The sequence below is a fragment of the Manis pentadactyla genome, chromosome 6, assembly GCF_030020395.1.
Source record: "Manis pentadactyla isolate mManPen7 chromosome 6, mManPen7.hap1, whole genome shotgun sequence".
Taxonomy (NCBI): Eukaryota; Metazoa; Chordata; class Mammalia; order Pholidota; family Manidae; genus Manis; species Manis pentadactyla.
This window is the reverse complement of record NC_080024.1, coordinates 35,206,813-35,220,449: the sequence shown is the minus strand read 5'-3', so window position 1 is coordinate 35,220,449 and position 13,637 is coordinate 35,206,813. Positions and strand designations below refer to the sequence as shown.

Genomic DNA, 13,637 nt, shown 5'->3' with positions numbered 1-13,637 from the left:
GCAACTCCATATATGGATACCCATATCAAAGAACACAGAAAAAAAGTGCTGTTGCCTTAGTGCGTCAAAGCAGTCAGTCAGGATTGGTTTTTTGTAAGTATGCACCTCTGAAGAAGCAAAACTACAGAATATTAGGTGTTATACACTGTGACTTAGATTTTTTAAAGAGAAATGATTGGTTTAAAGCCAACTGTGCCAAGTATAACAATCTTGTGAGCAGTTTTAAACAGCATGGATAAAGCTGACTTTTAAAGAGCAAACTAGTTAAGTTGTGACAGCTGAACAATTATTAAAATGTTTAACAGATTGTTCTTACTTAACGGCAAGAAAACATCCCAATGTATGGAATACATGTAATTGGTAGACACATATCTGTAGTTAGCATAGGAAATTTAAAAAGTAAGCTAAGTTTATGTTTCAATTCACATTGGCAAACAGCCTGTTTAGCAGCTTGTATGGCTGCTTGAAAATGCACTGTGTGGCAGATGCACTGTGGCAGATGCACTTGATCACGTAGCAAACCACTTCACTACTGTGAAAAACTGTGGTGCTATTATTAGACCCCAGAAAAGGGAGTTTATGGGGTGAAACACAAGTCACACAATTTAATATCATAAATATTGGATACCAATGTAAGAAGGGTTATCTTGGTTATCCAGCTGGTACTTTATTAGTAGCCTGAAAATCCCCCTAAGGAAAAAAAAAAAACAGGAATTCAAATACAAAACATTAACATAAAAAGATAACAGCAAGTTGTAAAAAACACCAAGAGAATGTGAAATACTTGGCCTGTCTATATTATTTTCAGTTCCTTTCTTCAAGGAACATAACATCCTGATCTACTTAAAAAGAGAAGCTTTTAAAATTTCCTTTTAAGGAAAATTTAGGAATTTTTTTTTTTACTATAGGTTAGTCAACACTAGAAAATCTGGAATGTATAACAAAATCTAAGTAGAGAAAAAATCCTATAACTCTAAAATAATAGCAACTAACATCTAATATGGAGATTGTATTTGCGTATGCTGCTTTCTTAAATCTTTGTAGGATAAGGCACAGTGGAAACAAATTCATGCATTTATATACGGTATATACTATTATAAACCTCACTTTTTCACTTACTGATGTTCCCATGTCTTTTAAGATCTTTCCTATACAGTTTCTACTGGCTGTTCATCTATCGTATCATGTACCACAAACTTACCATTTCCCTACTGGTTTTGGATGTTAACATTACTTCCAATTTTAATTATTAAAAATAAGTCCATATTAAATAAAATTATATATAAATGTTCTTTCATATTTTAAATTATTTCTATAGGAGACTACACAGTGGAATTATAGGACTGGAAGCTGTGTTACACTAACTTATTCTTAACAGTCCTTGGGTATGGACAAAATTTTAAGCCTTTGCATTTTCATTTTTATGATAATCAAGAGAATAACTACTATAAGCATATTTTAGATCATCTGAATGTCTTTATAACTAAGTACTGCCACTAACTCCACAGCTAAAAAATTTTGGTAAAGATTTCTGATCAGTCATATTCATACCAAGTAAAGACTAAATGATATTGGAGTTTGCAAAATGAACCAAAGTTTCAAAGTACTTAAAAAAAAAGTGTTGGACAACTGGTGCTGGCAAATATGGACAGCTACACATGTTAAGAGAATAAAACTGGATTATTGTCTAACCCCATACACAAAAGTAAACTCGAAATGGATCAAAGACCTGAATGTAAGTCATGAAACCATAAAACTCTTAGAAGAAAACATAGGCAAAAATTTCTTGAATATAAACATGAGCAACTTTTTCCTGAACACATCTCTTTGAGCCAGGGCAACAAAAGCAAAAATGAACAAATGGGACTATATCAAACTAAAAAGCTTCTGTACAGCAAAGGACACCATCAGCAGAACAAAAAGGTATCCTACAGTATGGGAGAATGTATTCATAAATGACATATCTGATAAGGTGTTAACATCCAAAATTAAGATCTCACATGCCTCAACAACCAAAAAGCAAATAACCTGATTAAAAAATGGTCAGAGGATATGAAGAGACAAGAGACAGTTCTCCAAAGAAGAAATTCAGATGGCCAACAGACACATGAAAAGATGCTCCACATCGCTAATTATCAGGGAAATGCAAATTAAAACCACAATGAGATATCACCTCACACCAGTTAGGATGGCCAACAGAAAAGACTAGGAACAACAAATGCTGGTGAGGATGCTGAGAAAGGGGAACCCTCTTACACTGCTGGTGGGAATGTAAATTAGTTCAACCACTGTGGAAAGCAATATGGAGGTTCCACAAAAATCTAAAAACAGAAATACTATTGGACCTAGGAATTCCACTCCTAGGAATTTACCCAAAGAAAACAAGATCCCTGATTCAAAAAAACATATGCAGTCCTATGTTTATCACAACACTATTACAATAGCCAAGTTATGCAAGAAACCTAAGTGTCCATCAGTAGATGAATGGATAAAGAGTTGGTACATATACACAATGGAATATTATTCAGCTATAAAAAGAAAACAAATCCTACTATTTGCAACAACGTGGATAGAGCTAGACGGTATTATGTTCAGTGAAATACGCCAGGCAGAGAAAGACAAGTACCAAATGATTTCACTCATTTCTAGAGTATAACAACAAATAAAAACTGAAGGAACAAAACAGCAGCAGACTCACAGACTCCAAGAAGGGACAGGCAGTTACCAAAGGGAAGGGATAGGGGAGGTTGGGTGGGGAGGGAGGGAGAAGGGGATTAAGGGACATTATGATTACCACATGGGGAGCAGTATAGCACAGAGAAGACAAGTGACTCTATTAGCATGTTACTATGCTGATGGACAGTGACTACAGTGCGGTGTGTGGGTGGACTTGATTAATATGGGTGAATGTTGTAACCAGTGTTGCTCATGTGAAACCTTCATAAAATCATATATCAATGATACCTTAATAAAAAATAAAAGCATTGGAGGCTTGCACAAAGACATTTAGGTATGCCAAACTAAAGAACATTTACATTAGAGCAGTGTCATCTTTAATGTTGGAATACTTGCATGGATCTCCAACTTTCTGTGTAGCAATTTACAATGGTCCATCAGCAGTAAGCATATTAGTAAAATTGAATGAAGATTTTTTGTTCCCAAATCCATCATAAATTTTGATTAGATGTTCACCTAATGCATATTCTAATATTAATGCAATGCTAATCTTAAAAGTGTACAAAACCAGCTCTATAGAGTAACAAAATTCATTAAAATTAGCATTTGAGTCCTTATATATGTAGTTGATTATATGACGAGATATATATACATATGTATATGATACTGTTGATACAGCTGCATTTCTTGACTGGTGATAATTATGCAAGACTACATATGTGACAAAATTGCAAAGAGCTGAACACACACACACACTCACACACAAATAAGTGCACATATCAATGGTAAAATCTGAGTAAGCCCTATGGATTGTGCCAATGTCAGTTGCTTGGTTTTACTACTGCTCTATGGTGTGAGATGTTGGCATGGGAGATGGTTGGGAAAGGGGTACTCAGGATTTTGCTACATGTCTTTATAGCCTCCTGTGAATTCTGTAATTACTTCAAAACAAAAAGTTTTAATAAAAATGAACACATTAAAGAAAAATAAATTAAGTAGAAAGGAAATTGCTAGCCAAAAAAAAAGATTTGAAAGTTCTTATGTATACTGTCCCTTATCTATTCCCCTCCCTTCTTTTCAGGGTAATTACTATCCTGTACTATCAGTACTATCCTGAATTAAGTTATTTTTTTACTTCTGTGCACATTTACAAGCTGTTTATATTGACATATAAATTTGGGCACTATATAGTATTGTTTCATATGCTTTTTATTTTTACATCTACCATCATTTTCGGCTTAGCATTTGTCCCGAATAAAAATGTCTAGGTTTGGACAATACATGATATTGTCGCTAGTGTTACCCCACATAAGTCAAACTCCTAGATGCCAATGCTGCTTCTAGATCTAGAACACAGCTGGGCTGTGGTGTCAGCTCTCTCCCTGCTTTATGATTCTGTTCCACTGAGATGTTCATATTTTTGAGTCAGGCTATATCTTTTTATTTTTTGTTGTTTTTTATTTCATCTATTACACTGTGTGTTTCAAACAAAAGGGGATGAATTAAATTGTATGTCTTGACCAGAAGTGTCCCCTCATTGCTCTTAAAAAAAAAAAAAACTTTACTAGTCTCACCTCTTTCTGCTTTAAGAAAGTTTGAGTTTTCTGTCAATTTTAAAACACACACACAAAATTTACGTTTGATTAATTTATAGGTCTTACACATTTCTAACTTGGGCGTAACTGCTATTTTTATAATATTCAGTCCATCCAAGAAAACAGTATTTCTCCTCATTTATTCAAATTTTTATCTCATCCCAACAGGTTGTTGGTTTTCAACACTTCATCTTGTTAAAAATAGTTCTGGAATTCTATACTTTGCAGTGGAGTTTGCTACTAAAGCCTCTTTTTAACAGGTTAATTATCATGGAATTTATTTTTTGCTGCCTTATGCTGTATCCAGCTTTTATTAATTCATATCTGCCTCTTGGTTAGGCTGCTGAAAGGGTACTAGACAAATCATACAAAGATGTTTAAAAGCATGAGCTTTGAAGTCAGGCAGATTTGGAACAAAATTTCTATGCCCTTTACTATCTACCTTACATGTTTATGAGGATCAAATGAGCTACTTCATGTAAAGGGCCCTGTGTTTGAATCAAAATGTTTAATATATAATTTAAAATAACCTTCGAATATAAGTAAAATCCATCAAAATTCTTTTTCCATGATGACCCCTGAAATGCTCTTATTCAGAAACATAAAAATCAATAAAAAACATGCTGACACTCTTGCTTTATTATTGGGCAGTTTAGTAGACTACTATATATGTAGTAGTCTGTGTATTGCATAACCCAGTACTGGCAACTATTCTTACTAATATTTCTCTTAATACCTCAAACAAATTAGGGACTTTAGTATTACCATTAAAACCTATAGTGCAGTCTTAAAATGTACAGAGTTAAAATTCTTACCTTGCATTGGGGGTAAGACTTCGTAAGACATGAGTTAGGGAACTAAGTGGTAGTGATCCAGACTGTTTAACCAGAAGAGAATTCTCATAGGAGGTTTCTTCAGTGTAAGGATTATATGTAGTTGTTTCATACCACAGCCAGTTATAAAGACTCTGTTTTGCATGATCCCACACTAGAGCACATGATCGAAGAAAACAAGCATTGTTAATTATTTTCATACTGTTTTATTATCAGATTCTACTCCAGGAAAGAATGAGAGAGCATTAAATAAACAATGAATCCTGAAATTTTTCATTATTGCCATTTCCCCCATCCAAATCAGTACCCTTGCATTGTCAGTGAACATCTTTTTTGTATAGCAAATACAAGTTGAAATGTGAAACATTTTATTGTATAGGATTATCACAAAGTTTCTGAATTAAATGCATACTAAAAATGCTATAATACTTTATGAAGAGAAAGAGATCAAAATAATAGTTGGGTCTCCTCAACCTTCATGAAACTTTAGGTGTAAGACACCTTTAGAATCTGAATTTTTATTTCTAAGAATGATGTTCTAAATCAGATTAAGGACACCTATTTTTGGAAACCTGTGTCTTTAAACAGCAACAAAGAAAAAAAGTGTACTAAAAAACAATAAAAATTAGTTTTGTAAGACTGGTATCTCAAGAAAGAAAAGTAACATTTAACTTACTGAGAGGAGCATTGAGGTGATCAACAGATGCTATAAGGTATATGTTATGTAAAGATGACAACTGTCCGATAATTTGCTGGCTTTTGTCTCCTCTCAACATTTGGCTATCCAAATTGTGAATGAGAAGGAAGAGTTCTAAAGAAGAGTCTAAAATGAAAGAGAATTCAGTTTTAATTTTCAGTATTTGCACAGTCCCTACCACACACAATGCCTTTATATTAACAAATATATCAAAGCAGTATGGGACAAATTAACAATGCTTAGGGGTATGCATTTTATTTGAGAAGATAGGCCAGTCAGTTATAAAATACACAACATATTATCAAGTCTTACAAAAATTTTTCATTAGAAATCAGTAGCGACTAGAGTGGTTAGATTTAATTGGAATGGTTTAGCACTTGAATCACATTGTAAAGAAAATGGTTTCAATAAGGTCAATAAGGTACAGGCAACAAGGTGAGATGCATCCTGGATTGCTGGTGAATCTGTACATGTTGAATTACAAGTTGAAATTAGTAGCAGGACACCAAAAAAACCCCAACATTTTTCATTAAGTATTAAGAGATAACAGAAACCCTGATTATCACAAAAGCCCAAAGAGACTAAAAAGGGGCGAATGCAGGCAGTATATACAGAGAAGACAAGCAGTGATTCTACAGCATCTTACTATGCTGATGGACAGTGACTGTAATGGGGAATGTGGGGGGGGACTTTATAATGGGGGGAGTCTAGTAACCATGGTGTTGTTCAAATAATTGTACATTAATGACATCAAAATAAAAAAATTTAAAAAAAAGGGGCAAGTGCAGTTTAGGATACTGCTCAAGGCATCAGGAAGGTCAGAGAATTTTTAAAACGTCAACTAAGGAAGAATTTAGAGGATGCAGCCATTAACACCAAACACTACAGAAATCAAGATACCAAAGGATAAGCCAAGGTTTAGAAAGAAGAAAATGAGGGGTGATCTTAAGGCAAACAGTTCAGGTAGCACAGAAACTCATCTGTGAACTTCACTCACTTAACAAGGAAGAATTACTCCTACTACCTTGAATTTATACAGCTAACGCCCCTTATTTCAGATAATCTTATTTATTTATTTATTTATTTATTTTGAGAGGGCATCTTTCATATTTATTGATAAATGGTTGTTAACAACAATAAAATTCTGTATAGGGGACTCAATGTATTTCAGATAATCTTATCTTACATACTAATACAAATAAATCTCCCTTGACCTACAATGGGGTTACAGCCCAATAAACCCATCATCATAGGCTGAAGTTGAAAATGCACCTGACACTCCTAACCTACTAAACATCATAGCTTAGCCTAGTCTACCTTAAACATTCTCAGAACACTTACATTAGCCTATAGTTGGGCACAATTATCTAACACAAAGACTATTTTGTAATAAAATGTTGAATAGCTCGTAATTTGTTGAACACTGTACTGAAAGTGAAAAACAGAATGGTTGTATGGGGACAGAATGATTTTAAGTGTGTTGATTATTTACCCTCACAATGGTGTGGCTGACTGGGAGCTGCGGTTCATAGCAGGTGCCCAGCACAATGAGAATATCATACCATGTATTGCTAGGCCAGGAAAATATTAAAATTTAAAACTCAAAGTATGCTTTCTAGTATTTTCAAATCACTCTCACACCATTATAAAGTAAAAAAATCATTAAGTAAAACCATCATAAGTTAGGTACCATCTGTATATGGGTAAGTAGAAGTGTCTGCTTAGCTTCACCCTAAAACTAGAACATCTACTTCATGTTACCTTCTTTAAACCTGTTTATTATCCAGTCCAGCTGATCCAGTACACTTCGGAAAGTACCCACATGATTGAGGACTTCTTCTGTTACAGAATTCAGGATCTATCATAGAAGTGCAAGAGGCACATCAGATATAACTTACTCTGTCATACAGGATAAATATAACTAGCAAATCAATCCTTTTCTATAAATTAAAAGTGAGTTTGGCTTTCCCATCAAAGCTGAAAAAGCACTTCAAAAATTATACTGGTACTTAAGTATACCTAATTCATTTTTTTGCATAAGTTATGCTAAAAGGAAACAGGGAAGAATAACAAAGATGTAAAGATAAGAGGACAGCAACCCCACCCCACCCCTTAAAAAAAAACTCCAACAATATGAGAAACAGAAAACTATATATTTATCAAAGGAAAGAGGGCCTAAACATTAAGGACATTTTAAAAAAGGAATACTACATTGTTTAATGGCCAGCCCCAAAAGGTTTAAATTAATTTTCATATGATTAAGAGACAAGCATTTTGAGTAAAAATGATCTATAATAAATGTACACTATAAAACTACAAATTTACTGGGCTTTTTAAATTAGTTTTTGAGTATCAAAGTAACATAAAAGAATAGTAAAATCGAAGTCCTCCACAATCCTGTCCTGCTATATTTGGTGTAGTAAACAAAGCTAGTATTTCCCCAAGATTAAATACAGTATCAGCTACAAAGCAGGAAACTCAAAGATGGGGATTCAAAGCCAGAATGCTTTGAGCCCAAACACATGATCTTAAATACTATACAGTCCTACTACTGTAAAGGCTAAAAAGAAAAACTGAATGCCCCAGAATGAGAAGTAGCATCCTCATTCATGTTGGGGATATGGGTTGGCAGAGTAAAACATTACTCCTGTTAACATTTTTGAAACTTACTGATTTCACACTGATTCCAGGAAAGAAGCCATTGATGACAACATGAATGGTGTCTGGCAGCATGGTAGTTCGAAACCTTTCTAGTAAATCTCTCTTAGAACCCAAACCATAAAGCATGATGTTGAACCCCAGGCTGTTACGAAAGATTCATGAAATTAAAGTTCAGTACCTCTTATTGCCTATTTTATAATCAACCAGTTTTCTTAATGTAAGCTTATAAAGAATATAGGAAGCACTTAACTATGCTGATTCCCAACTTATACAAGTAAAAACACAATTTTATTATTTGTACACCAAACTTAAGTTCCAACTTTAGTAGCCTTCTTTCCAGCAAGTATTACCTTTCAAGTGACAGATGGTTGGAGGTAAGGAAGAACATGGTAGGTACAAGGCACTAGTAAGTTTTACAGACTGAAACTAGTAAGTTTTACAGACTAAAAATATTTTTAATTAATAGATTAAATTGGCAAACAGAAGCCAAGTCACAAAGGTCACATTAAGTCAACTAAATTAATTGATTTTATTCCAAGGACAACAAACATTTAAAAGTAACTAGCCAGGTATGAACTGAATGGTTTTGTAGGAACGTAGCAGGATCTTTTCACAAAGATCATACTGGCTGAGGGAGGGTAGCAGATAGGAAGGAGGGACAAACCTACCCAAGATTATGGACTTGAATTAGGTGCAGTGAAGAAAAACTTAATGTGTCAAGTACTTTATAGGTCAAATCAGCAGAATCTGTAGAGTGATTAGATGTGGAAGGTTAAGGACAAAGGAATGTTCAGTAACTCAAGTTTTCTGGCAGAGGCAACTACATGAATGGGGTAATATTCACTGTGCCAGGCAACAGGGGCAGGTGGGAATGATGGGTTTAAGATGAGTTAATTTTCTGTGTATAGAATTATTCATAGGACATCCACTTAGAAACTTCCAATATATATTCAGATATCCATGTCTCTTGCTGTGGTGTGAGATCTGGACTGGACTGGGCTGGGCTGGAGATACAGTTAACAAGAGTTATTCATACACAAAAAGCAGCCAAAGCCAAGAGAGTGAGTAAGATGACTCAGAACACCAAGCACTAGGAGTCAAGCTGAAGTTTAAGTCCATGATTGTTTATGGAGGTCAGTTAGATACAGTGTTTATTCATGTGATGCTCTGCAGCAACGCAGGATAGCCTAGAAGTACAAGAAAAGAGAAGACACAACCCCCAAAGTAGAGATTAGCAATGGTAGGAGCAGCAGAAAAAAAAGAAGCATGGGAATGCAGAGAGCTAGCGATTTTGTTGAAGTAGGTGACTATGAGGTCTCGGCTGGGACCTAGACGGAGCAAAGTAAGTCAAGGCATCAGAGCTAACATGCTGGAAGAATGAAGTATGTGAACTGGGGGGGTGGGATAAGAGTGAAGACCTGCTTTATAAATTTGTAACAAACAGATTCATAAATAGTTGCTTAGAGAAGCTGAGGTCCTTGTAGGAAAGATAATCATTCTCTTGCTAGCATAACCCTTCATGGGCTATTAGCAAAAGAAAACTAGGGTCAACTGGGGGTAATTGTGTCAAGTTCTATGTTCTTACTGTTTGTGGACCTGTCTTTGTATTTATCCCAGTGACTATGTAACTGTGAGCATGTATGTATATTTACATTAGCATAATTTTAAGTACTTCCTTACACTGAGGTCCTTTTTAATAAAGGATAAAAGTAATTATAGTAAAAAATACTCCTAATTTTAATCATTCTTCTAGATATTTTAATGAAAATCTAAAATTCAACCTGCAGTGTCTGAAGAATTATTAAAATTGAAAAAATATTCCAAGAAATAATTTTGAAATGGTAAAATAATGTTTATAGGACAGATCTCAAAAAATTCTGAAGGTCTTAGGACATTTATATAGAATAAGTTTAAGAGAAACAAAATATTCTCTCGTTTTGTAAACTTTGCTTGAAAAGCTAGATTGATGTAGTCGTCAACCTTGAAAAATTAGGTTTTCAAATATTTTTATGAGTAAAAGCTTACAATTTGAAGAAATGCTATTTATTTTACCAATGGCTTCCAGATTGATAAATTTACAAAAGATAAGTTTCTTGACAACTGTTGATTTTCTGAAAAGAGCCATAAATAATATGACATTTCCACACTAAGCCATAAGATTGGGGGAAAAAAACTATGTTTTTGAATTTTTATATACAAATGAAAATATAAAGTTAACTGCAAAAAAAAAGAAAATTAATGTGTTAAACTGCTTTTTTAGACATTTTTATCTTACAAGAGTTTGCAATGATAATAGTACTTACTGTAACTGCAACATCCATTTATGAAATAATTGTTCATATTGTTGATTTAGTTGTTTAAGTTCAGTAGAAAAGGAAGGAGAAACCTTGCTCAGTAAGTTACGCAAAGTTTGCTTTAAAAAGAGAAGGAGGGAAGAAAATCACTATATACATCAAATCAATCCAAACTAAAAATATTTCTTTAGAGGTAGAGGTCAGAAGAGACCACTGGTGGAAACAGAACTTTAATCAGGTTTGGTAATGAGGGCATCAATTTGAAATACTGTAATATTTCAAATATGATATAATGTTTTCTTAAAACTTCTTAAACATTCTTTTTAGTACAAATATAATAGGGAATTTGCCAAGTTTTGTCTAAAACCATTTATGTGATTAAAAATCCTGACAGAAGGCTTTAATTTCTGAAAAGATTGTTACCATAAGATGATTAAACCTGACTCCCAGCTTTGACAACAAATCCAGATAGACTTAAAAATCTATGAATCTGAAAAGATGGATGTGAAAGCTTAAGATAATAGTTCAATATTAATTCTCAGAAAACATTAAAGGTTCTTTATAATTTGTTATTATCATAATTATTACAATAAACTTGCATTGCTGCTCCTCTTCCAAAAAAGCTACTTCTAACAAATCCTTTATCTTTGATGAGCATGGCAAAGTTTTTGAAACAACAATGTAAATAAACTGAGGAAGGTACATATTACCCTGCACCCAAAACTTGAAAATTCATGCTGCTGAATCAAACATAGCTCATTTTTTTAAATGAAAACTCTAGCAAAAGTTGTGCATGCATTTTTACCCTGGCATTGCATTTTCATGATTCCACTCTTTATTCTCTTAAATACTGAAGACTAGAGTTGCAAAGTCAACATTCCAGGCACTCTGGGCTGTATAGTTTTTATTTACATACTTAAAGAGAAATAGGACAAGTTCTATGTCAGACTGTTAAGTAGGTTAGTTTTAAAAAATTTCTTTTACTCCTTCTGAAGTTTAGAGCCTTGAAGAAGCAGATAAAGCTCTAGTATCATTTCCAGTAGTCATTCCCACTGGATTATCAGAGCATGCCCACACTTGGGTGTGAACTCTGGACTGTTATCTCATCTATGAACTTTCCCTTCAAACCAGCATCTGTGGGGAACCACGCTACAGCATCCACAGTGGGAACAGTACAATAGTGTTGCACTACAGTGCCTGTAGGATTCAGTGTTGGTCTGAATAATTGCTTCCTCCTTATTTCCATGCCTGTCGCCATGTGACCTTGCAGTCCTTCCCCATGCAGAGATGGAGTCTAGTTCCCTGGTTGGTCACTTTGTTTTCAGCCGCATGATTTGCTGTGGCCACTAAGATGAGGCAAAAGTGACACTGAGCTAGTTCTGAATCGAGCTTTTGTGGGTTCTTGCGTTTTTCCACTTCTCTTACATCTCTGACACTGTCAGGACAACATACCTCAGCTAGCTTGCTGGTTCCAAGAGGAGGAGAGACATATGGATCAAATCCTAGATCAGCAGACCCGCAGATATGAGAAATAAATGCTTACTGACACATGCTCCTAACACTGTACTGTTAGCTATGTCCACAATCAACAGAAGACTTTCCCTTCCCTCATTACTGGCAACAGGTGTTTCATCCGCCCAGAGGTCATTTTTGCCTCTAGGTCCTATGAAGTCTTACTTCGACCCTGGATCCTTTTATTATCCCATGTTGCTTATATAAAAATATAACCATGAAGCATGTGTTAGTGCCCTCTCCTCCCTGGAACAAATGGCTTCTTGATACACGTGTTCAGCTAGTCTCTGATCTTTGTCTCACTACCAATAAGCCAGGAGACAAAAAAACAGAAACCACTCAACCCACACAGCACCGTGTCACCCAGGTTACAGAGGCTTATCCTACGTTCTCCTTTTTACAGTTTGAAAACTGCACTCAATTTCAGTTTGCAGAGAAAATAAAACTGATCATCTTTGAGCCAGTAACAAACTCTTCTTGACTTAGATTATTATCAACCCCTATTTGTACTGAAAGATTTTCTCATTCTGATAGTTCTATCTCCTCTCTCAGGGAAGTAGCAATCAAAGCCCTAGAGAGTACAACTGTAGGTATTTTTTGTAAAAAGAGATATTGGAACCATTGGTATAGATAGTAATCTTGTTATCTTACTGCACTGGGCAGGTTTTCCATATCAAGAAGCAGAATACCCTCTGCTTTTTGCAAGGTTTGTAACTGACAGTCAGATCAGTGTTTGTTCTATAACCACTGTGAGGGTCAATAAATATGTGGGTTAAATGAATGAGTGATTAATGGTACACAGATACCAAAAAAACTATGACCCTAATGATTCTTATAGATCCTGAAGAAATGAGAAATAAGAGAAAAAAGTGTATAGTTATAGTATATCAAACAGAATTCTAACCCAGTGAACCATTTATATAATAAAGTATGTAATAGCAATGCCACATTAATTTGTGTCTCATTTTATCAGGACAGTAATTCTGCTTGAGTGTGTTAACTCTCCAACTTTGCTGATTATGTAGTATATTTTTCAGCTCACAATAGGAAAAATTTAGAAGTAGCATTCCTTGTAACATACCTGATCCAATTTAGCTCTCTTTATTTTCTGCAGTGTTCTATCAGAGGTTAAAACTTTTGAACTGCTGTGAGCTTCAAAATATTCTTCTACTAAGTCACTCTGAAAATGGATACAGCAAAGTTAGTTCTTAGGTTTATGTCAAACAAGACAGTAACACTAATGTAAAATATGTGGAATTCTTTATTTGGCAATTAGTATTTTCTTCCTCAAGCAATAACACAGATTAAGGACCAAGCAAATTAAGTATAATAATAAAACTAAGTAACTCTTAAAAGTTAAAAGTTAAAA

At 34.5% G+C, this 13,637-nt stretch overlaps 1 protein-coding gene across 7 annotated transcripts in view; it reads right to left on the bottom strand.

Moving 5' to 3' along the window:
• ORC2 (origin recognition complex subunit 2) overlaps positions 1-13,637 on the bottom strand; it is a 43,295-nt gene that overhangs the window by 3,936 nt on the left and 25,722 nt on the right. For all 7 annotated transcript variants that reach the window (XM_036928140.2, XM_036928139.2, XM_036928141.2 and 4 more), the window contains 7 exons: positions 13,350-13,448; positions 10,766-10,875; positions 8,472-8,604; positions 7,563-7,659; positions 5,781-5,927; positions 5,087-5,258; positions 629-690 (listed from right to left, as the gene is read on the bottom strand). In XM_036928140.2, the coding sequence (XP_036784035.2) occupies positions 629-690; positions 5,087-5,258; positions 5,781-5,927; positions 7,563-7,659; positions 8,472-8,604; positions 10,766-10,875; positions 13,350-13,448 (820 nt within the window). The remainder of the gene's footprint in view (positions 1-628; positions 691-5,086; positions 5,259-5,780; positions 5,928-7,562; positions 7,660-8,471; positions 8,605-10,765; positions 10,876-13,349; positions 13,449-13,637) is intronic.